This window comes from Mytilus galloprovincialis, chromosome 9 (genome assembly GCF_965363235.1).
Source record: "Mytilus galloprovincialis chromosome 9, xbMytGall1.hap1.1, whole genome shotgun sequence".
NCBI lineage: Eukaryota > Metazoa > Mollusca > Bivalvia > Mytilida > Mytilidae > Mytilus > Mytilus galloprovincialis.
The window spans coordinates 24,721,831-24,745,090 of NC_134846.1; the positions used below are offsets into that span (position 1 = coordinate 24,721,831).

The window sequence follows — 23,260 nt, forward strand, 5'->3', positions numbered from 1 at the left end:
TGCAGAAGCACTTTGATTTTGAGTGATTCGTTTTTTAAATACTTTCCTGATTTAAAGAATACAGAGATACAAGCGTTTGGTGGCATAACTAGTGAACGTTTGCTATGGAAAGAGGGACGAAAGATACCAAAGGGACAGTCAAACTCATAAATCTAAAACAAACTGACAACTCCATGGCTAAAAATGAAAAAGACAAACAGAAAAACAATAGTACACACGACACAACATAGAAAACTAAAGAATAAACAACACGAACCCCACCAAAAACTAGGGATGATCTCAGGTGCTCCGGAAGGGTAAGCAGATCCTGCTCCACATGTGGCACCCGTCGTGTTGCTTATGTGATTACAAATCCGGTAAATAGTCTAATTCGGTAGGTCATAGTTATGAAAGGGAAGGGGATTAGACATGGCTATTTTAATATTAACGAATTTTGTAATGTTTTAATTCATGTTGGTACTAATGATATTTTTGCAATAACTAGTAATCAATATAGGTTTAATATTGATTTAATTATTCAGGAAATTAGGTGTGTAAACGCCTCCTGTAGAATTATTTTATCTTCAATTTTACCTAGACCAGTAGATTTTAGGATGTCTGACCGCTTAGTTCAGGATTTTAATTCACAACTTTTTGATTTTTCTCAAACAGGATGTGCGAAGGTTAATTATATGCCAGTTTGTAAGTCTTTCTATGACAGATTGCATAGTCCTATATTCCCTTTATTTCACAAAACTGACCTGTTGCATTTGAATCATGCTGGAATTCAAAAATTTGTTCATTTTATAGCCAATACTTTGGCTCATTTGAATTGAGGGAACACTCTTTACGAAAAGGCTTCATTTATTTCTGACCTCTTTTGAGGGGGAGAGTTTTTGTAGCAGATTTCTCTCATTTAATTCTTCAGAAGGCTGACTTTAGCTTATCTCTAACTTGGTCCTTTTTTGGGCGCTAGGGAGGCTTATTTGTTAGCAGATTCTGACTATATCAAAATTAAGAGTGTACTCTTAGTTCAATTTTCTTTTAACACTTACTGTTTTTTGGCTGACCTTCGGTATGGCGGGTTAATTCTTATGTATTAACAATTTTTGAATTTCTATATTGGTCATTCTTAAATTTGTTTATTGAATAGTATTGAACTATTGTGTTGTGTGAATTCATTTCATTAGCCTAATTAAATGTTTTTATTGTATTTGTTGTTTCATGTTTTTGAAAGTAATTTGGAAATTTTTATTTCGATAAAAATGATTAATTACTGAGAAAGAAATTTATATTTTTGCTAGAGTTATTATTTTTCTGTTCCTAAGGAATTTATTTATTTAAATGCTATATTCTTTTCGTCATACTGTATTTGTCATAACTTTTTTTATTGGTTTGTTAGTTGAATTCTACTCACTTTCGTTTACCTGTTAAATTACATACCTTTTTACATCACTCAAAGATTTGCTTTCACACGGTAAACACTTAGTTCTTATCATATATTATTTTTGAAATTTGAGTTGAAGCGTCGATCAACACATTTTGGTAGTTTTGAGAACATTTTTTAACCCGCCCACCCGTGCCCATTTTTACTTTTGGGTATTTCAATATTTTCTCTACTGGTTTAGGGTTAATTCTTATGTATACACAATTTTTGAATTTCTATATTGGTCATTCTTAAATTTGTTTATTGAATAGTATTGAACTATTGTGTTGTGTGAATTCATTTCATTAGCCTAATTAAATGTTTTTATTGTATTTGTTGTTTCATGTTTTTGAAAGTAATTCGTAATCATCTTCTACCAAGGGGGTTAATGGAAGGTCACATGAAGACAGATTCCATGACCTACCTATCCTCTTCGCTCCTGGTGGAGCATAAGGTCGACGGATTCCATGAGGTCACGAATTATTCACTTGCAAATAATTCATCAACGATGTTTCTTAGTTTTTTCTGACAAAATCAAACCAAACTGGCTGCTATAAAAGTGAATCATTATTTCACTATTCCAATGTCAGTGATATTTTGATAAGATTGGTGGTGAAGATAGAGTATCAAATATACCGCTTATGTTTATCATTTTCTAAGTTTAATCTGTCATTTGTCTGTTTGATATTTAGAGCGGTTGTAAACGAAGATGGAACTATCGATACAAATAAAAATAATGTATTAAACCGCTGGAGAGATGATTTCAAAAAACTTATTTACCGAGGATTCTAACGTTGCAATTCCCGATGAACAGGAAAATGTGCATGAACAACGTGATATTTCTGCATTAAACGAATTGATAACTCGAGAGGAAGTAACATTTGCGATCATAAGTGCAAAAAATAGAAAGGCCACGGGAATAGACGATATTCCGGCCGAGGTTCTGAAAAACGATTCAGCAGCAGAATTGCTGTATACTATTATCAGTGGATGTTTCGATCTAGGAATAGTACCGTCGGAGTGGAATTGAAGCATCATTAACCCTATATTAAAACCAAATTCAAATGATGACAGGAACTCCATTGAACTATAGAGGAATAACGTTGATATCGGTTCCGTGTAAAATTTATTGCACACGCACGGCTCATAAAATGGTTAGAAGACAACAACTACTTAAGTGAAAAGCAAAACGGTTTTCGGAAAGGTCGAAGTTACGAAGAACACATTCATTCACTCTACCAGACTTTGAACGACAGGAAAATTACACGGAAATCAACTTTTGCATGCTTCATTGATATGAAAAAAGCATTCGACACAGTCAATCGAACATTATTATGGTATAAGTTGCGAAAATATTGGAAATTAAAGTATTGGAATACAAGGCAAGTTTCTTAGTGCTGTACAATCCCTCTATGATAACGTCGAATGTACCGTCCGTGTGAATGACGATCTGACTCCATGGTTTGATGTCACGAGTGGCGTAAAACAGGGATGTATTTTATCACCATCTTTATTTTCGATATACATTAACGACCTTGTGGAACGTATTTACGCCTTAAATTGTGGAGTACCAATAGACGACTGCCAGATGAGTATACTACTGTACGCAGATGACATCGTATTACTTGCGCCAAATGAACCCTGTTTACAGAAAATGCTTGATATTGTAACGGAATGGTGTGAAGCCTGGAAATTGTCGATAAACGATAGTAAGACGAATATAGTTCACTTCCGACCACCTTCAATAGACATTTCGCAAAGTACGTTTACATGTGGTGGACATACTTTACTTTTTACCGACTCATACAAATACCTTGGTGTATGGTTTGATGAACACTTAACATTCCAGAAAAATGCAAAAGAACTATCTAAAGCCGCCAGTCGTGCTCTTGGTGCATTATGTGGAAAAGTAATAAGAGCTGGAGGTATGACCCATTCTGTATTTACTAAATTATACAACACAATGGTAGAACCAGTTCTCCTATACGGAAGTGGTGTTTGGGGATATAAGGACTATAGTTGCATCTCATCCGTTCAAACTCGAGCATGTAAATTCTTTCTGAATGTTGGAAAACACACTTCAAATCTATCTACAAGGGGTGACATGGGTTGGACATCATGTAAAATTAAAGTGCAGAAATCGTGTCTTCGGCTATTGTGCAAACTTCACAGACTTGAAAACAATCTACTCCCAGGTAAAGTTTGGCGTTGGGCAGCACGACGACGAAAAGGTTGGACATTCGAGATCAACAAACTTGTGACTAAACTTGATGTATGTGGTCTTATAAGGGACACATCTGTATCCACAAAATACGTTATGAAAATAATTAATGAAAAGCTAGAACAATTGGACAATCATCACTGGTGTGAAGACATTTTCAACGACCGTGGTACATTAAACGGAAACAAACCGTACATACAGACTATACAAACAAACAGTAAACGTTGAGTCATATGTAAAAATAAACATTCCACTTAGTCAAAAGTGATATATGACTATGTTTCGCGCTGGCTTGGAGACGGGCCGCTTCTCCAGGCCGCAAGTTCCAATTGAAGATAGACTTTGTATATATTGCGATCTCGGACATGTAGAGACCGAGGAGTGCCCTTTATATGCAGATATACGATATGATTTATTTTGTGAATGTAATTATTTAATTGAGAATTTTGAAACAATGCATATGAACGATAAGTTTATATTTATAATGAGACATGCAGTTTATTGTAAATATGTACATGTATGCTTTTAAAGTGTCTCATAAGTCAAATGTTTGGCTGGGCATTGATTGAATTTTAAAGATGTTACTTAATTTACTTGTATATATGTACTGTATCAATCGATGTGTGACACTCAAATAAAATATATTTTATTTATTTATTATTTTTATTTATTTAGATTAGTAGCCTATGTTTTAATTATCACACCTTTTCATTATATGGGGATTCCACAAATCTGCTATGAAAGAAATAGACAGCGTGTGTTTGCATGGCCAAGATTAAAAACAAGAGTTACATGTTTTATTAGGCTCTTCTTCAAGGTGTAGATAACATAAATATGTGGTTTAAAATATAGTTTTGCAATTCTATTTACAGAAATGCATAACTGTACCTCTCGCAAACTGTATAACAAGGATTCGTTTGTCTTCACATATAAACTTTGTATTTAAATTGAACGTTATTTTGGTACTATTAGAAAAACAAAAGATATATACATGTAAAAGATGTGGTATGAGTGTCAATGAGACAACTAGCCATCCAAGTCAGAATTTGTAAAAGTAAAACATTATAGGTCAAAGTACGGTCTTAAGCACGGAGCCTTGGCTTACACCGAATAGCAAGACACAAAGGACCCCAAAAATGACCAGTGTAAAACCATTAAAAAAAAATAACCAATTGGTCCAATCTATACAAAAAAGAGAAAAACGAAAACACTCCTGCCCACACCAACAAACGAAAACCACTGAACATCAGGTTCCTAATTTAGGATAGATGCAAACAAATGTATCGCGGGTTTAAACGTTTTATTCCTTACTTGAAACAATAGCGTAGCATCACAACACAGAAAGACACACTATAAAATATCCATTGAAATGGCTTAACTCAATCAAAATACATATTAACACTAGTGAAAATACACTGAACGGAAAAAGAAAGATCTATATGACACAATGTAAATATAAAATCAATGAAATAAGGGGTGAGATGTTAAACAATTTCAGAAAGACAACCATAACCTTGAACGAAATGCCGCCAAATAGAATATAATGAACATCGGAGGCTGAATTGTTTTTTTGTGTGATTTAGTGATAGAGGATGTTTTCATTTCATTAAAAATACATTTTTTTTAGTCTCAAAGATAAAAGTTTTCCGCAGCTATTTTTGTTGGAAAGGTGCAATTTGGGTACTGTGAAGTTACCAGCGTTCAATACATGTCCTTCTGCCGAAACAACTGTCTTCTGCCGAAACAACTGTATTGCTTGATCTGGCAAATGCCACACGAAAACTCTTTTCAAATGATTAAATTATTGTTTATCAACAATCAAAGCCGGTCCTCAAAGTCATTGGGACATTATATGCTTGCTCTAGGGTCCGAAGTCCGAAGAAGGTGCGAAATGATTCTAAACATTTAAAAGAATCTGTACTAACCATGAGCCAGGGATGGGTCTAATTACTTTCAATGTAATTGATTACGTTATTATTATATTGATGTTTTGGGAGGCGACTTTCCTGATATGGAACTTGCGCCTTATTTACACTTATCGTGATTGTTTTTGGAAAAAAAATCTTAGTGTTTCGTGTTTTGTTTACTACACGTGAGTTCTTAAGTTGTGATGTTTTTTTTTCAATGTCTTTAATGTATTGTGGTTTTACTTTTGTAAAATTCTGTAGATTTTTTAAATCATTTATTTTGCCATTCTTGCTTTTGTTTCGTTGCATGGCTAATTACATAGATGATTGCTTTGATTTGTAAGGTAGTAGTACATGTAGCTAATAATTGATTACATTACAATTACTTTGTCATTTGTACGATTAAATTTAATTAATGATTACATCATTTCTGAAAGTATCCGATTAAATTAAATTAATAATTACATCATTTCTGAAAGTATCCGATTGAATTAATGATTACATTGGCAAAGTAATCATGATTACATCTGATTACAATGAATTAAAAAAAAACATTTTGAATGCTGTGAAACGTACGTTAAATCTAACTAGAGCATTTTTGAGAAAGAATTTTTTTGGATATATTATAAAATGAAAACTTCAAACTTTATCTATTTGATTAACACCAAATTTCACTACATACATACATGAACATTGTGTCACTGGTCATGACCCATTACACCTTATCATCATTAATCTGTGAATTATTCTGAATTCAATTGAATGAAGATTTATAAAGAGTTTTCAGTCTGTCTTCTGACTTTTTCCAGACTTTATATGTATTTTAAGGTGCACTTTATGGAAGTTGAAATATGGATGAAATAAAGTTACCAGTTTTAACTATGTTAAATTTTAACAGAAATGTTTTATCAAATTGCAAAAAAAATATAAGTACTAAAAAACATTGCATTTTACATGTCCAGTCCAAATACATTTTTAATTTATTTTAAACAACATCATAGTGGTTTAGTTTGTGCTAATTAGATAATTTTTCACAAGTCTGATTTATCTTCTATCTGACATATATATTTCCCTACAACTATGTAATCAAATGGTAATTGCAATAAAAACAAACCTTAATTAGTCTCTTACCTGTAGTTCAAATTTGACAAAAATCACAAAATTAGCAAAAGATTATAATTCAAGGTTTAAGAAAAGCTATTATCAAATATTTTATTATGTACATCTTTAAATTAGGAATATATGTACACTATATTTTACTAAGACAAGAGGTATATAATTGTGTTATATATGTCTCTGCTTAGGCTAATGATGACTTTTCAATACTGTAACAGTTTATTTTTTACTAAAGTATACAAATTAATTAAAAGCTCATTTTAACATTTTAAATATTCATTTTAAAAATATGAATAACAAAAAGGTTCATTTATTGACCATAAACACAGTTTTAGATTTTTTTTCATTGTAATCGGAATGTAATCAAAAAGAAATCAGGATTACAGGGTATTTTGAAAAGTAATTGACATGTAATCCGATGTTTGGCTAATTAATGATTACACTGATTACTTAAAAAAAATGTAATCAATTACAGCTTATTAACGATTACAATTACAATTACCCCAAGTCTGCCATATATCTTTATTGTCATAAACCAAAGTACAATGGTACAGAGACATATACAAATAAATTAACATAGTATAAATTTTAAATACAAATGTAAAATAGAGATATAAAGTTATTACCCAGGAGATTCTAGGCATTTAATAATAATTCTTATAACATTGCACAGATTGCTTAGTTCAGACGGGTTGCTACTATTCATTAGACCTTGAAATTTTAAAATATTTGGTCTGTTTATAAAATGATGCTTTAGTAGCAGCCATGAGCTACACAATATTTAAAGCAGACTTCATTTCGTCTCGGAGCACCGGTGATTACAATCGTATCCTCTTTTAATTCGATTGTGAATTTACCGAATGCGACTATAATCGTTGAATTTAAACTTGCCATGCACGCACAAGCAGCAATGTGGTGTCACTAAGTCTTGTTGATGAAAATTAAGGATTTTACCCTTCCGGTTGCTCTTGTGATATAAATTGCTAAGTTTTTGTTTTCCGTGTAAAGTTTTTGAGGACTGTTGTTTGTGCTACCTTTTTTTTAATATTTTATTTTAACAAAGAACCTATTTCCCCCCCTCCCCTATTTTTTACCGGAAGATAAAGCAGAACCTAGAATTACATGGTTATAAACTTAAAAAGAAACCAATACATACGAATATTGGCACTATGCTTTAATCATGATTAAACATAGTGAATTTAAAAATATAAGAAAATACGGCGAAGATTAAATAAAAATTTCCTACATAAAAAGTAAAATCACAACTCTGTGGAAAATTCAAAACGGAAAGTCCCTAATCAAATGACAAGATCAAAACTTCCGGAGTGAGGTGACAGGGATCCAGTGGGAGGGAATCGGGCTTCCGTGTTCGGTGGTAGGGAGGATCCCTTTTGCGACACGATTCCCTTTTATAAAACATCACACTGATTAATAAGCAATTTGTAGATGATGAATGAGTGAATATTTGAATGTCTTGATCTATATCCAATTTTCAGAATTAATAAGTGGATTTAAATAAAATAATCAATTCGATTTTCACCCGTATCTTTTCTTCGTGCTTACGTCAAAAGAGCACTTGAAGTCTTATTTTGGGTCTTCAGAATCACAGCAACTTGATATAATGTGATAAAATGTTACAATGACTTCCATGTAGAGCTGAAATGAGTGGTTCTATCGTCAGTTAATTCGACAATAAAATGAAGTCAAATATTATTTGCTGATTTTCATTTAAATCAGCCAAACCAAACCTGCTTATAAGTTTCGTCAACAGTTTCTCTCCATGCACATGACGTGATGATCTATAGTTATAAGATTTACAGTTAAATTATCAACTTCCTTTGTTTAATTGGAAGCTGTCTTTTTATTCCAAGGATGTGAGTTCTTAAATCACATATAAGTAAATGTACGCGAAGAAAGTGTTTCTTATCATCAAAATCCTGTGAAAGGCACGTCATACACATACTGGGCTGCTAAAGAAAACCTGTTTCTCTTTATCTCTTTTTGTCTATAATCAAATGAAAGGATTGATAAACTAGCAAGGAAAACATCCAAATCAGCAAAAAACGAATAAAATCATATTTTGTACACACAATACTTGTATTAATGATTATTTCTCTGAGAGAAAGAAGGACATATATATACTAGTATATAAGCATGGTTTAAAACTTACGAAAAAAGAACGTTTGTATTTGCTTTCCTCGTTTTAATACCAATTATTGTACAGTAGTAAAATCGACCGTTTCGTGTACAATCTGTTGCAAATAAACTTCATTAAAATATATCTCGGAATATAATATTACACAATATTCATATTTGTATATAATGCGTATCCTGTCATATCAGAGCTGAAATAGATCAAGCCTGGTTTATTTGATATACATTGTATGTGGTCGTCTCTGGAATTAAATTACACGCAGTATTTTGCACTTAGTCCTATAAGACTTCGTAGATTTATTTTAAACAATTTTAAAAGGGGATGTTTTAATTGTTTTTATTCAGATATTAATTGGAATGCTTTTACATAAATTTTAAATAGGATATTTACCCTTTTTATAAAATTTTAATAAGTGATATATCAAGTGTTTTGTCCACATTTTTTTCTTCTTCAATTTTTCAAAACTTTAAAAAGGACATTTTTTATATTTTAATATATATATATTATAAATAAATGGGTAGTTTACTGTTAAACAACATTCTAATGCTTTACCAGTTTTATATCTAACATTTATTCTCAAAATTTTAATTGGAAATTTCATTATTCAATTAGCATTTTAAATTATAATCATTTTAGATTAAAAAAACACTTAGCTGTATAAGTCGTACTTTAAAACTGGTACTCTGGTGTCTTACTGCGGGTATTTGTATTCGTGTACTGGCACCTCAGCGTCCAGATAACCCACAGGCTAGCTGGCTAGTACAAGCAGACATGTACTTTAGTACCATTTGGTATTTTAAAAACGTTTTGCAATTTTCACTCTGAACTTTTCCATTTTATTTTAATTGTTAAAAATATTTTTAACACCTTTCAGTTGAATACAATTTTGGCTGCATAATGGTTATTCAAGGATATTATTTTTTTTATATAAAATTAACGTTACATATAAAAAAAAACCACACAATTATTTAGTGTTCAAAATATGGAAAAATAATTAATTTGATTGATACCGTAGAAAGGCTACAAATAATTAATCTTTTCGCCAAAAAATGATTCTGACTGAAAAACAAAATTCTCCCCTTGAAGTAAATTTGTAGATCACTTACACACAGGAATTGTATTTTAAACAATTTCTTGCTTACACAGCTTAAATGGATGTCAAAGGTTGGTATGAATTCGACAGAAATAGAAGGAGTGAGAAAGAAATTGGAAGATTCGAGAGGGTGATGATAAGTAATGAGAGGGGTATGTAAATACTTAAGATTGGGAGGGATTGAAAGAGAAAATAATGTTTTATTTCTTTTTTAAGACTTGTTGTACTGGTCAAATAGAAGTGCGCTCATGCACTTTTCTCTTTTAGTGTAGTTTCTATTTTCTTTAGAATTTTGTTATCATTTAAACTTCTGAAAGTACTAAGTTGTCTAAAAATTAACAAGTTAACAGCTTTTTCTTGTAACTGATTATGTGCTGCTGCTTTTTACTCTTTGGTCGGGTTGTTGTCTCTTTTGCACAATCCTCATTTCCATTATCAATTTACTTACATTTTATAGACGTTTCGCTTCCATTCTTCATGAGAAATTGTATTTCCAGTCTCAGAAATGCATAACCCATTGGTTGCCTTCGGCTGTTGTTTGCTCTATGGTCGGGTGGTTGTCGCTTTGACATATTCACCATTTCCTTTCTCAATTTTATAATCAGCATTTGTTTAATGACGTTCTTTTTTTTATTCTTCTTTGTGTGCATCTTTGCTGTAAAGCCTCTAAAGGTTCATGAATATGGGTCATTAATTTGACTTTAATGGCTATGTTTTCACCTCAAAATATAATCACATTTCAGTAAAACAAACAGACAAAAACTGTGCATAGCCGGAAAAGTTTAAAAACTTGTCACGCCATGACGCCCTTAAGATAGATATAATTCCAATGCATTAGAAAATTGAAAACTTAAACGGATTTTGCATTGTCCAAAATAACTTAGCCTTTAAAGAAAATTATATGTCAAGATGATATCCAAAAGTAAATTTGGTAAAAAACAAAAATGCTGTTTATCCATATTTTTCTTATTTATAAATGACTTAGTTTTTCTGACAGTTAATTTTACATTCACTGTCTGTCACGGGTTATATTAAATAACTTTCTTAAACTATCCTGGTCTATCCTGGATTTGTTCCAAACTTGGACAGAAAGCTTGTTGAATAGATATGATCAAAGCTAGTATCTAGAAGGAAATTTTATAGAAATTTGTTTTTCTTTTTTTTCTCCAAATTTTACTTTACTGTAAATGAACTTAGTTTTTCTTCCAGTTAACTTTACATACAGTCGGCAGTTAAATTATTCCTTTTTTTTTTTTATTAAATTCATAAACCATCCGAAATTTGTGCCAAACTTGAACAGAAGAGACCTACAATCAACAGATAGTTACTAGAGGAAAACTAATGTAAAAATCATTTTTTCTTTATCATTTGTTCATTTAATAAAGTCCATATGCGGATCCAGGCCCCCCCCCCTTTCGTGGGAAAAAATTGGTTGATTATATAGGGAATCATTGAAGCATGACTGGAGCAGGCCCCCTCTTAGGTCAGTCAGCGCCCCCCCCCCCCTTTTAGGAAAAGTTCTGGGTCCGCCACTGAAGTCAATGTCTGCGCGTACCCGGAAATTATCACAATAAGTGAATCCCTGTCGCACTGAATCATAGACTACAGCAAAAGTAGACAAGAGACACTAGGTTCCGCGGAATCCTTACAATTTTTTTACATAATCATGCGTGTATCGATCGCGACAGAGTGAATGTTTTTTTGGCACTGGCTACGGTAACATGGAAATGTAACAATAATATTATAATTATTGTTACATTAGAGGCTAATTACCGGAATGCAGGGTTGGGTAAGGAACCGATTAATTACGAATGTAACAATAATATATGGGTCCACGGTTACATTGCGTTATTGTTATGTACTAGATAATAATAATTATATTGTTATTCAAAAACTTTTTAAGTATTGATTGTTTTGATGTTGTTAAAGAAACTACTATAGTTTAATGGCACTATTGATGAATACTTAATGAACTAGCTGTTTAATAGAGCATTTATTTTCACCAAAAAGAACGAAACTACGATTACAAAATATCTGGAGTCTGAAAATGAAAACACTGTTTCCACCATTTTCAACCTGTCGGCGAATTTCAACATTAGTTGCTTTCACAGTTGACTTGTATTTAAACAACCTTTGACAAGCTTCCAACAAAATAATTGGTCGAAAATATAAAAATTTCAAGCGTAAAAAAAATCACCTGCAGGATAGCAGACATTGAAAGTTTCTTTAACCTAAAAAAAGAAGAGGTGTAGAATGGAATGCAATACAGAGCATGCACATTGTCGAATCACTTATTTGTGATGGCTGTTTAGAGGGGTTTCACAAAAAAATGCGTCGGACTTAAAGGCTAAAACATACTAAATACAACAACATACTGGATTTGTAGAAACAGTCATTGTAAATAAAAAAATGAAATATTGTATGCATGCAATATTTAAATATCAAATACAACTTTTCAAGTTTCATTCTAATACTTATCACTATATATAGGCCCATCGTACATTAGAACTAGGGTACATCACAGTCTTTAATTTCAGATTTTATGAGGGCGCAAAGCGCCCGAAATGAAATATTGATTATATGATAAGATTAGAGTGAGATATAATAATGCATTGACCTTCAATTCTAATCAAATAACAGCTCTTTAAAGTACACCCCTGAATAAAAAGTGTTACAATCCAGGTAATACCTTACTGCGCATGCCCATAGGTAACATCGTATACCTCGGGCTACAATAGATTGACTTTCAATGAAGCCAAACCTTAAACCTCAAACAATTATGTTTGATATAAAACAACAAAACCAATACCTGAACCAATAAAATATCATATTCTTGTTCAAAAGATCTGATACGAAAGTAACCGATTCAGTAAACAATGGATATAGTTCACCATAGACATATTTCTATGCATCTGGATAATGAATAAACAAATTGACACCCAAAATACTAATTATCAGACCACTAAGCAAAAAGCAAAATTGTACAATTTTGTTCACAAATTGGAATTTTGTGAACGTAGTTACACTTACCTGATATCCTTACATTATGGATTATCTTTCCGGTATTTGGTCACATCTCGCTCAAAACGCTTGACTGATCAAGAATTCAAACCTCTCGGTGAATCAGTCCAAGCGTGAGAACCCCTTCAGTATTCTCCGGCGAAATCCAAACAGATTGCCAAAAGAATTACTAATGGGGAGGAGGTGGGTAGTATATCAGGTAAGTGTAACTACGTTCACAAAATTCCAATTTGTGAACAAAATTGTACAATTTTAATATTACTTGTTACACTTACCTGATATCCTTACATTATGGATATCCATAGATTCTAAAGCAGTCCCAACTCAAGCGGTGGACTGTAATTCTTTTGTTCAAATAATGTACACTATATTACACTATATACAAAGTCTAAATGTTTGACTTTAAACACATTAAATAGATGTCTTTTTCATCTCACACACAAAGGTTTAAAAGCTTGCATCGCATCTCGTCGGATATGAATAGTTCCAACACTATACAAACTATATTACAAGTTAAAAAACTGTACACATTTTTCTTCTTTTTTTTTTTTTTTCGAATTTTATGTATTTTTCTTCTTTTTTTTTTTTTTTTTTTTTTTACTTCGATAAAACATGAGGGTCTATGTGACGTAAGTAAAATTTGGTGAATGTGGATTCCCTGCTCCAATCAGCAGCTTCCATGATGTTCTTCATTGATGCACCTTCATAAAGAGCCCAAGAAGGACCAATAGCTCTTGTCGAATGAGCCTTAATAGATTTCTTTTTGTCGTTATATGCCATCTGAATGGTACTCACAATCCATGATGAAATTGTTTGACTTGAAATTGGCTTATGTGGATTACTGATTGCTAAGAACAATTTACTATCTTGTCTGTTTTCACCACGAAAATTGTCAGTGCTCTTTAAATAGTACGTTAATGCCCTTTTAGGGTCAAGAAGCTTTTCTGCATCAAAGGCAGGTACAAAAATCTTAGCACCAAAATGTCCAGGACGGTCTTGTTTTGACAATCCTTCTCTAATAAAATAAACTCCTCTGCTATGTACAGATATATTTCCATCTCCCAAACGTAAGGCCTGTATATCACTGCAACGCCTGAAAGTAGTGATAGCAATTAAAAATACAGTTTTCCATGTGATAAACTTGAGTTCAGCCTTTTTCATTGGTTCAAAAGGCTTTTTCTTTAACATTTCAAGTATTTTATCTAAATTCCATTCAGGAAGTAGTTTGACCCTGGGAGGCCTTGAATTGAAAACACCCTTCAATAAACGAATAATGTATGGGTGTTGACCTACTGGTATTTTTTCAACTGGGGGTAAAACACTTGATAACATAGATCTGTAGCCCCCAATCGTACTATACTGGAGACCACTGGTATACAGACTTGTAAGAAAATCTGCAGTTTCTGTTAAAGAGGCAGAATAGGGATCAATTTCCCTTTCACTACACCAGCCACAGAATTTTTTGAACTTACTAGAATAGTCCTTTTGAGTTCCTGTTCTCCAAGAAGCTGACATGAGTTGTCTAGTTTCTTTAGAAAAGCCTCTCTTTTTGAAAATTCTGTTGATAGAGGCCATGCAACCAGACTGAATATTTCTGGGCTTGGATGGTATATTTTTGTTCTTGGCTGATGTAGTAGATTTTTTTGAACTGGTATTTTTATGGGATAATCTGATATCATTTTTAGCAGTTCTGGGTACCAGTGTCTCCTTGGCCAATGAGGAGCTACAAGAATTAGCTGGCAATTGTACTGATTCATGTGTTGGAGCACTTTCGGTACTAGACAGATCGGAGGAAATGCATACCCGATTACATTGTCCCACGGTATGGACAGAGCATCTATTGCATATGCTTCCGGGTGTGGAAACCATGAACAAAAAATTTTCACTTTGCGATTTTCCGCTGATGCAAACAAATCTATCATCGGTCTGCCTAACCTGACAAAAATTTGTTGAGCTACAGTCTCCTGAAGAGACCACTCTGTGTGTCTTATTTTTGTCCGTGATAGAAGATCTGCTAACACATTCGCTTTGCCTGCTATATGTGCTGCTTTTATCTGAATTTTGTGTTCTATTAGGAGTTTCAACAAATCCCAAGTTTTTTGACAAAGCTGAATTGATTTGGTGCCCCCCTGTTTGTTTATGTATTGTACAACAGTCGAGTTGTCGCATCGTAGAAGTACATTTTTCCTTTTCAACTGAAGGAGAAAATGTTGTATTGTTTTCAGTACAGCTTCCAACTCTAGACAATTGATATGTTGAGTTTTCTGTATATCTGACCAGGTCCCTTGGACTATCTGGGAATCCATGTGACCACCCCAACCGTTCGATGTAGAAGCATCTGTCGTTATGGTCACATGAGTTTCCCAGTGTTGTAAAGATCTGCCCTTTGTAATGTTGGCTGTATCTGACCACCAAATCAGATGAGATTTTAGATATTGTGTAATTGGAACATTCAGTTCCAGATTTTGAGAAGTGGGGCGCCAATGACTCAGCAAATAAATTTGAATTGGTCTCATATGAAGTCTTGCATAGGGAATCATCTCTATGCAAGAAGCCATAATTCCAAGTAGATGTAAAAAATCTCTGGCTGTTGCATGTTTTTTCAAGTTCATTACTTTGACTGTTTTTTGTAATTTCAACACTCTTTCTTGTGTTGGCATTACTATTCCTAAATCCAGATGGAATAATGCACCTATATATGTTATTTTCTGTGTTGGAGTTAAAGAGGATTTTTTTAGATTGATTATGAAACCCAACTTTACCAGAAGATTCAACACTATCTCTCGATCCTGGACTAACATGAGAGATGATTGATTTACTAGAAACCAGTCGTCCAGGTATACTACTAGTCTGATGCCTTGTGCTCGTAAATGTGCAGCTACTACCGATACTACTTTGGTAAAAAACTCGAGGAGCTGATGTTGGACCAAACGGTAGAGCTGAAAATTGTAAGCAAGGGCTGTTTTTTACACAAAACCTCAGATACTGTCTGTGTTTTTGAAATACAGGGATATGCATATATGCGTCCTTTAGATCGAGAGATATTGCCCAATCCCCTTGTTTTACTACATTCAAAACTGTTGACAGAGAGTCCATTTTGAAGTGTTGTTTTCGGAGATACCTGTTGAGGGGTTTTAAATTTATTACGGGTCTCATGTCCCCTGTTTTTTTCGGAACTAGGAAAAATGTGCTGTAGAAACCGTTTAAAATGTCCGCTTGCGGAACATATTCTACAGCGCTTTTTTTCCATAAGTTCTTTTACTTCTAAATGTAAAATTTCTAAATCTTTTGCAGGAACAGAAGTTATTTTTACTCCTGTTTTTGGAGGAAACTGTTGAAATTCCAGTTTGTAGCCCTCTTTTATAATTGATAAAACCCACTGATCGTTTGTTATTTTTGTCCATTCCTTTAGAAATAGGCTTAAACGACCCCCTACAGGTATCTCTGGAAGCAACATTTGCACATGAAAGTTGCTTACCTTGATCTGATAGTCATTTCTTTTGTTGCCCCTTGGCATGAAATGGGTTGTTAAAGCGACGAAAATTGTTCGTTGTACCAGAACTCTTGTCGTCTTTATCTGGTCTTGTTACTGTACTAGTTCTTTGTACTGTACGCTGTGTATTAGACTTAGCACCTGTGAAAGTAGAACCTTGTGCATTGTCAAATTTTGGTTTCTTAGACCAATCATTGGAAAATTGATTGCCTGTAGCTTTCCTTTTCACTGAAAAAGTTTTATTTACATGTAATTCAGGCAGTAACTCTTTTAATTGTTTATTTTTGTCAACCCTGTCTTTAAGGGTTTGTTCCATATTGTCACCAATGACACCTGACTTTGTCAAAGGTAATGATACAAGTGGATGTTTAAGCTCTTTAATATCATTAAGACCTGTGTCCTCTAAAGTAGCTTTTCTACGAATTAAGTGGTGAAATGCACCAGCCCGTGCCACTTGGTCCAAAGATTTTGTAGACATTGCAAATATGTCTCTTACAAGTTGGATAGATTTGTCTAGATTAACTTCATTTTCAGACAAAGTATTTAACAAATTGCCCAAAGCTTGTTGGGTGTATGCTGTAGTAATTATCCCCATGCGTGCAGCTACCTGGCCTTGATACGCCAACTTTTCAAGGGATTTTAAACAAGGATTGTATAAATTGCTTTTCTGGCTTACTGAATAAGCTTTAGCACCATGTTTTTTCACTAATAAATCAGGTACCATATTATCTAGACTAGGTACTTCTAAAATATCACTAGTTTTCTCGTGAACAGGAAAACTGTGTCTATATTCATCATTATAGGCTGTCAACCTTTCTGGATTTTTTACACCTCCAAGAACCAGATAAAATATCAATTTGACTTTTGTCAAGAATAAGACCTCCAGAGCTTGTCTCTTTTTTAGTCTTTACATCATCCCCAAATAAAGATTTTAAGTGATCATTATTGTTCTCATCTGAGTCACTTTCATTACCATTCACATATTTACTGAATCTTGATGAAGATTTTTGAGGATTTTCAGTTTCACTTTTTAAAGAAGACTCATCTTCTGATAGTAAACCTATGTCATGTCTTTCTCTAAGGCCTGGTGCCAAAGATACAACATCTTCATTTTCCCTTTCACGAACTGAATCTGTTGGAAAATGTTCATGGTTAGAATCTTGAACAAGTCTGTGCGCTCCTGAAGAGCCACTATCTTGTTCAGATTGATTCTGACAAGGTCTCTGCTCACCTGACGTGACAGTATCCTTGTTTATATTTATACCATCGTTTGAACTAAATAAATCAAAAAATTTATCAAACCTGGTTTCTATCTGTGAGAAACGGCTTTCCCATTTCTTATTCAGTTCCTCTACCTCGTCCTTTTTCTTGGACCTACGGGAACTGGTCTTTCTCGAGGCTTTTGGCTCCGCCATTTTATCCCGAGCATCCCCTGCCACTGATGATTTTGGACTGCTGGCAGTAGAAAGTACCTCGTCTTCACTGAGCGTGTGATGAACGGTAGCTTCCGTCATCCTTGCACGCATACGAAAACTTAATTTGCAAAAACTTGTGTCTTAGACACGTTAATTCTGACGAATAAAGAAACGTGACCGCTTTGGATTTCGCCGGAAAGAATACTGAAGGGGTTCTCACGCTTGGACTGATTCACCGAGAGGTTTGAATTCTTGATCAGTCAAGCGTTTTGAGCGAGATGTGACCAAATACCGGAAAGATAATCCATAATGTAAGGATATCAGGTAAGTGTAACAAGTAATATTAAAATCCAACATCTGACCAAACATCTGAATACTGAACTGTTTGGACTGAATAGATATAAGGCGGTTACTTAAAAAAAAATAACTACAGAAAATAATCATTTGTATTATCAAATGTACATCAAAATATTTCACAGAGTATACACGTTAAAGTCAGTAATTTCTTTATAGTCCACGAAAAAACTGCATACGAATGTTCTATATCATATTCCGCCACACTGCTACAAAACTGCAATTATTGTTTGGAATACCAGTCATATTCAAGTCCATCCAACTCTATCCTTTCTGAAAAATTTAATGATATAGATGTATATTTCAAGTTTGCATTCGAGAATAAACATTCTGTGTAATATTTCATATTTTATTGAATACTGTTTAGAAATACTTAGATCAAGAGTCGTCTTATTGTTATCATACCACATCTATTTGCAATGTATTTAATTTCTCTATAATAATGCATTTGGGTGGGATGGGTGGGAAATGCATTATTATATCTCACTCTAATCTTATCATATAATCAATATTTCATTTCGGGCGCTTTGCGCCCTCATAAAATCTGAAATTATATTTCTAAGATTTTCGTGAGATATAATAATGCACGTTTAAAGCAAGCTTACCATTTCTAAAACTTTATCTGCAAAACCCGCTTTTTCATTAGTCCTAAAATAAAATTTATTAAACGTTCTAGTGTTGGACCAATCTGCCATGGACATAATATCATCCATACTGATGCCACTCATCGCTGCCTTGCTAGTTGAGACCATGCGACAAGAATGTGCTTGAAACAATGAGATGTCGATTCCTGCCTCCTTCATAACCCATTTAATCCAATTTCCAACTGTCTGCGAAGATAGACCTTTAAAAGGTTTCTTAGTTGACCTTAATAAAGAATCAGGTTCATGTTTACTAACAGGCCTTAAATGTTCCGTTCTCAATTCATATTCATGTATACAAGAAATAACACATAATTTTTTCTTTGAAAATTTGCAGTATTTCACTGATCTGTTATTGCAATCTTTTTGTGTTTTAGATAGACCCGGTAAATGAAAAATTATACTACTTTTGTTTCTGGACATGAATCTTCTGTCTAACCTTGCAATTTCAGATATCCTTTTTGGCGCTGCCAAAGCCAATAAAATTGATAATTTTTTACCTAAAACTGAAAAATCAAGTTTTTTGTTTATTGGTAAAGCGGATAAATATTTAAGAACAATATCCAAATCCCATGAAAATTGGTATTTTGGTAAAGGTGGATTATTTTGTAGAACACCTTTCATTAATTGTTTTACTATAGGTAATTGACCAATTGGGACACCATCGATATATGGCAGGACTGAAGATATGGCCGAACGGTGAACATTTAAAGTTCTGTATTGATACCCCTCTTTATACATCCAAGTCAAAAAATCTAAGATAGCGGCCAAAGGTGCTGAAAAGGGATCAATTTCCCGTGAGCTACACCAGCTAGACCACTTATTCCAGGCACTGTCGTAAGAAGATCTTGTTCCCGATTTCCAAGACCCAAGGAGTAATTCTTTAGTTTCCTCTGAAATTCCAATTGAGTTAAATGATCTCCGGAGACCGTCCACCCTGCTAGTTTTAATGTTTTGTTCAGAATCAGTGGGTGTGGCTCTTTCATGGGAGACAATACAGTGTTGTGACTCATGGGAAGTAACACTGGATAATCTACTGACATTTGAAGTAACAGAGGGTACCAAGCCTGGGATTGCCAAACTGGAGTTATCAGAATTATCTGACTGTTTTCCTCCCGAACTTTCGCCAGACACGTACTTATTAGACAGAACGGGGGAAAAGCATAACCCTTTATCTCTCTCCAGGATTGGAGAAGGGCATCTACCGCTTTCGCTTGGGGATCTGGCTTCCAGCTGAAATATTGATTCAGGTGAGTATTTGACCTGTCTGCAAACAGATCTACATTGCAAGGACCTATGCGTTTCATGAGACTTTTGAAAAGTATCGGACTTAACCGCCAATTGCTGAAATCCGCATAATGCCTGCTTTCCCAGTCTGCTATAACATTGCTTTTTCCTGGGATATAGTCCGCAGTGATTGTTAATTGCCTTTGAAGACACCAATCCCAAAACTGATTTGTTAGGGAATTTAGTCTTTTTGACACCGTTCCCCCCATTTTGTTTACATATACAATTGCTGTTGTGTTGTCCATTTGTATAAGAATATGCTTGTTTTGTAGATTTTTGGCATAAGATTGTACTGCGAACATTGCTGCTTTTAGTTCGAGTTGATTTATATGGAGGGATTTTTCCTCGTCCATCCAAAGCCCACCTATACTTATCTGTTGACATGTTGCTCCCCATCCCGACAGACTTGCATCCGACTGAATGGTTAAATGGGGTTCTGGTCTTAGTAACGCTTTCCCGTTCCAAGACCCCAGCTTGGTTACCCACCAATGCAACTCGTTCTGAACTTCCTCGTTTAACTGGATTTGGTGATCGTAATGGCCCCCCAAATGCAGGGCTTTCGTTTTCAATATTTGTAAACTGCGATAATGCAGAGGACCTGGAAGGACAGCTTGATTTGTTGCTGTTAACTGACCTATCAACTGAGCTAAATCTCTTGCTGACACTTTCTTGTGTTCTAGCATTAATTTTGAACTGTTCTTTATTTTCTCTACCTTCTCTTTCGGGAGAGACAAAGTCAACAACTTTGAGTTTACTGTATAACCCAGAAACTCCATTGTTTGTGAAGGTTCCATTACTGACTTGTTTGTATTGATCAGAAAACCTAAGCCCCTTAATATTGACAAAACTGTTGAGAGATCTGACAAAATTTTCTGATTTGACTGATTCATTATTAGAATATCGTCTAGGTAAACTATCAGACGTACACCTAAACGTCTCAATAAAGTCATGGGAACCTTCATCAGTTTTGTGAATATTCTTGGGGCTACTGCAATCCCAAACGGGAGGGACCTGAATTCCATTATTTTTCCCTGCCAAAAAAATCTGAGGTATTTTCTGTGTTCTTTTGCTATTTGCAATGTCAAATATGCATCGGTTAGGTCTATTTTTACCATCCAATCGTTCTTCAAAAGAAGATCTTTTAACAAATGAATTCCCTCCATTTTGAAATGTTCGTAACGTAAAAAAACATTTAGGCCTTTTAGATTTATAACAGGTCTTTGACCCCCTCCCTTCTTTGGTACCAGAAAAATGTTGCTTATGAACGAATCCTTTGTTAGGAAAGACTGTGTTATGGCCTTCTTGTTCAAAAGTCCTGTTATTTCTTTGTTTATCAAATCTTGATTCTCTTGATTGAAAAAGGCTTGATTTGGTATTTGATTTTGGAAAGGTGTTGCTAAGAAATCTAATTTTATTCCTTTTACACACTGGAGAACCCAAGGATCTTTTGTAATTGAGTTCCAATTCTGTAGGAAAAGACTTACTCTTCCCCCTACAGGAATAGAATTTTGATTGATTATGCAATTCATTGGTAATTGGAAATAGTTTTGTATATGACTGAAAGTTTGCTCTTGACCTACCCGTTCTATCGGTTTGCAGGTTTCTTGAACACTTGGTTGTTCTGAGGTTGAGTCTGGATTTGGTTCTGGGTCTGGTTCTGGCGCTGATTCTGGCGCTGACCATAACTGTTCCCCTGTCTGTTCTGTGACTGGTTTCCCTGCCAAGGTCTCTTCCCTGAAACTTGTGGATGGAGAGCTTGTCTGCCGCCCACAGACTGCAGGTTGTTTGTGGGCCCCTGCTGAAAAAACTGATCATTTTTTCTATTAAAATGAGGTTTACCAGCATGTTTTTTCTTGTTAGAAAACAACAACATTTCTCTAAGTTCTTTGTTATCCTTGTTTTCTTTAGCCAAAGACTTTAGAAACTTATTACCAAAAAGTTGACCCTTAGATTTTGCCAAAGCTTTCTTGCCTTTCTTCTCATTTAAAAAATCTAGACTATCTGGCATTGTTTTAACTAACATTGCTTTTCTCCTGTCAGTGTTATAAACATAGTGAGCATTACCTGCTAGCACAATAGCCCTCTGTGTTAACTGAATTACATCAGAAGGGTCCATACCTTGATTATCTTTCTTAATCCTATGTGCTTCAGACCATAAACGGGACAGAGGACCCATAACATCTAGAATGCGTAGCTGTGTGTTAATTTTACTTCTCTCTAATCTAGCATTCCATTTTCTACCTTGAAAATAATTTTTCTTAAAAAATCTATCTGTTTCAAGAGCCTTTAATCCTTTAGACGAAGGAATAGGCCAATTTAAAGACATATCTTGTCTCGTCTTTTTACTTATACCCTTTAGAGCATACTTCTCTATATATTTGGTTACATGAGATGGTACTTTTTCTTTTTTATCTTTAGACAAAGAAGGTTCTGGGTCAAACGCTTCATTGTCTTCTGAACTCTCTGATTCAGAGTTACTAGAAGATGATTCACTGCTACTAGTATTTTCAGAGGAACTGCTAGAATGATTTACAACTTTCCTGTGTTTAATCTTACCTTTTCTGCTAGGTACGGAGTCGTCCCGTTTCCGTTTAGGGTTTTTGGTATCTAGGTCAGACCAGCTCTGTCTGACATCTTCTTCTGTCCCGTCGACTAACGACATTTCATCATCTTGACGAGAAGAGATATTTCTCCTCGCCTTGTGAGAAGAGCCCAAAGACTCGACTACCTTATCAGTTTCTACCGCCACTGCGGTAAAACTTACATTTTCATCAATGACCCTATGGTCTTCCGAATCAAGTGCACCGCTCTCTCGAGACGGTGTAGCCATCCCTAACGGAATGTCATTGAGTTGGGCGTTAGCCATGCTAACTAAAATAATAAACCCACTAACCTTTAAATAATTTGGAAAAAAACGTCTTTACTCAAAGAGAGCTAAATTGAAAGTCAATCTATTGTAGCCCGAGGTATACGATGTTACCTATGGGCATGCGCAGTAAGGTATTACCTGGATTGTAACACTTTTTATTCAGGGGTGTACTTTAAAGAGCTGTTATTTGATTAGAATTGAAGGTCAATGCATTATTATATCTCACGAAAATCTTAGAAATATAATCACGGTAACAATAACGCAGGGTAACTGTAGACCGAAA

At 34.3% G+C, this 23,260-nt stretch overlaps 1 protein-coding gene and 1 long non-coding RNA gene across 3 annotated transcripts; both read right to left on the reverse strand.

The window, feature by feature from the left end:
* Positions 1-13,485: 13,485 nt before the first annotated feature.
* Positions 13,486-16,637, reverse strand: LOC143044689 (uncharacterized). Its single transcript, XR_012968759.1, has 2 exons — positions 16,397-16,637; positions 13,486-14,011 (listed from the first exon to the last, which is right to left on the reverse strand). It is a non-coding gene; the product is annotated as an uncharacterized LOC143044689 (long non-coding RNA).
* Positions 16,638-18,258: 1,621 nt separating this feature from the next.
* Positions 18,259-23,134, reverse strand: LOC143044690 (uncharacterized). 2 transcript variants are annotated; one of them, XM_076216754.1, is made up of 2 exons: positions 21,689-23,130; positions 18,259-18,453 (listed from the first exon to the last, which is right to left on the reverse strand). In XM_076216754.1, exon 1 carries the CDS (start codon positions 22,972-22,974, stop codon positions 21,694-21,696), a length of 1,281 nt encoding a protein of 426 aa, XP_076072869.1. In that variant the 5' UTR covers positions 22,975-23,130; the 3' UTR covers positions 18,259-18,453; positions 21,689-21,693. The 2 variants fall into 2 exon arrangements, with proteins under 2 accessions (XP_076072869.1, XP_076072870.1); XM_076216755.1 differs by lacking the exon at positions 18,259-18,453 and adding an exon at positions 18,470-19,047 and having other exon boundaries at positions 21,689-23,134.
* Positions 23,135-23,260: the final 126 nt, after the last annotated feature.

What these genes read in the sequence shown, in the direction of transcription:
- LOC143044690 (XM_076216754.1), bottom strand. Translation starts at nt 22,974, where the DNA reads ATGGCTAACGCCCAACTCAATGACATTCCGTTAGGGATGGCTACACCG.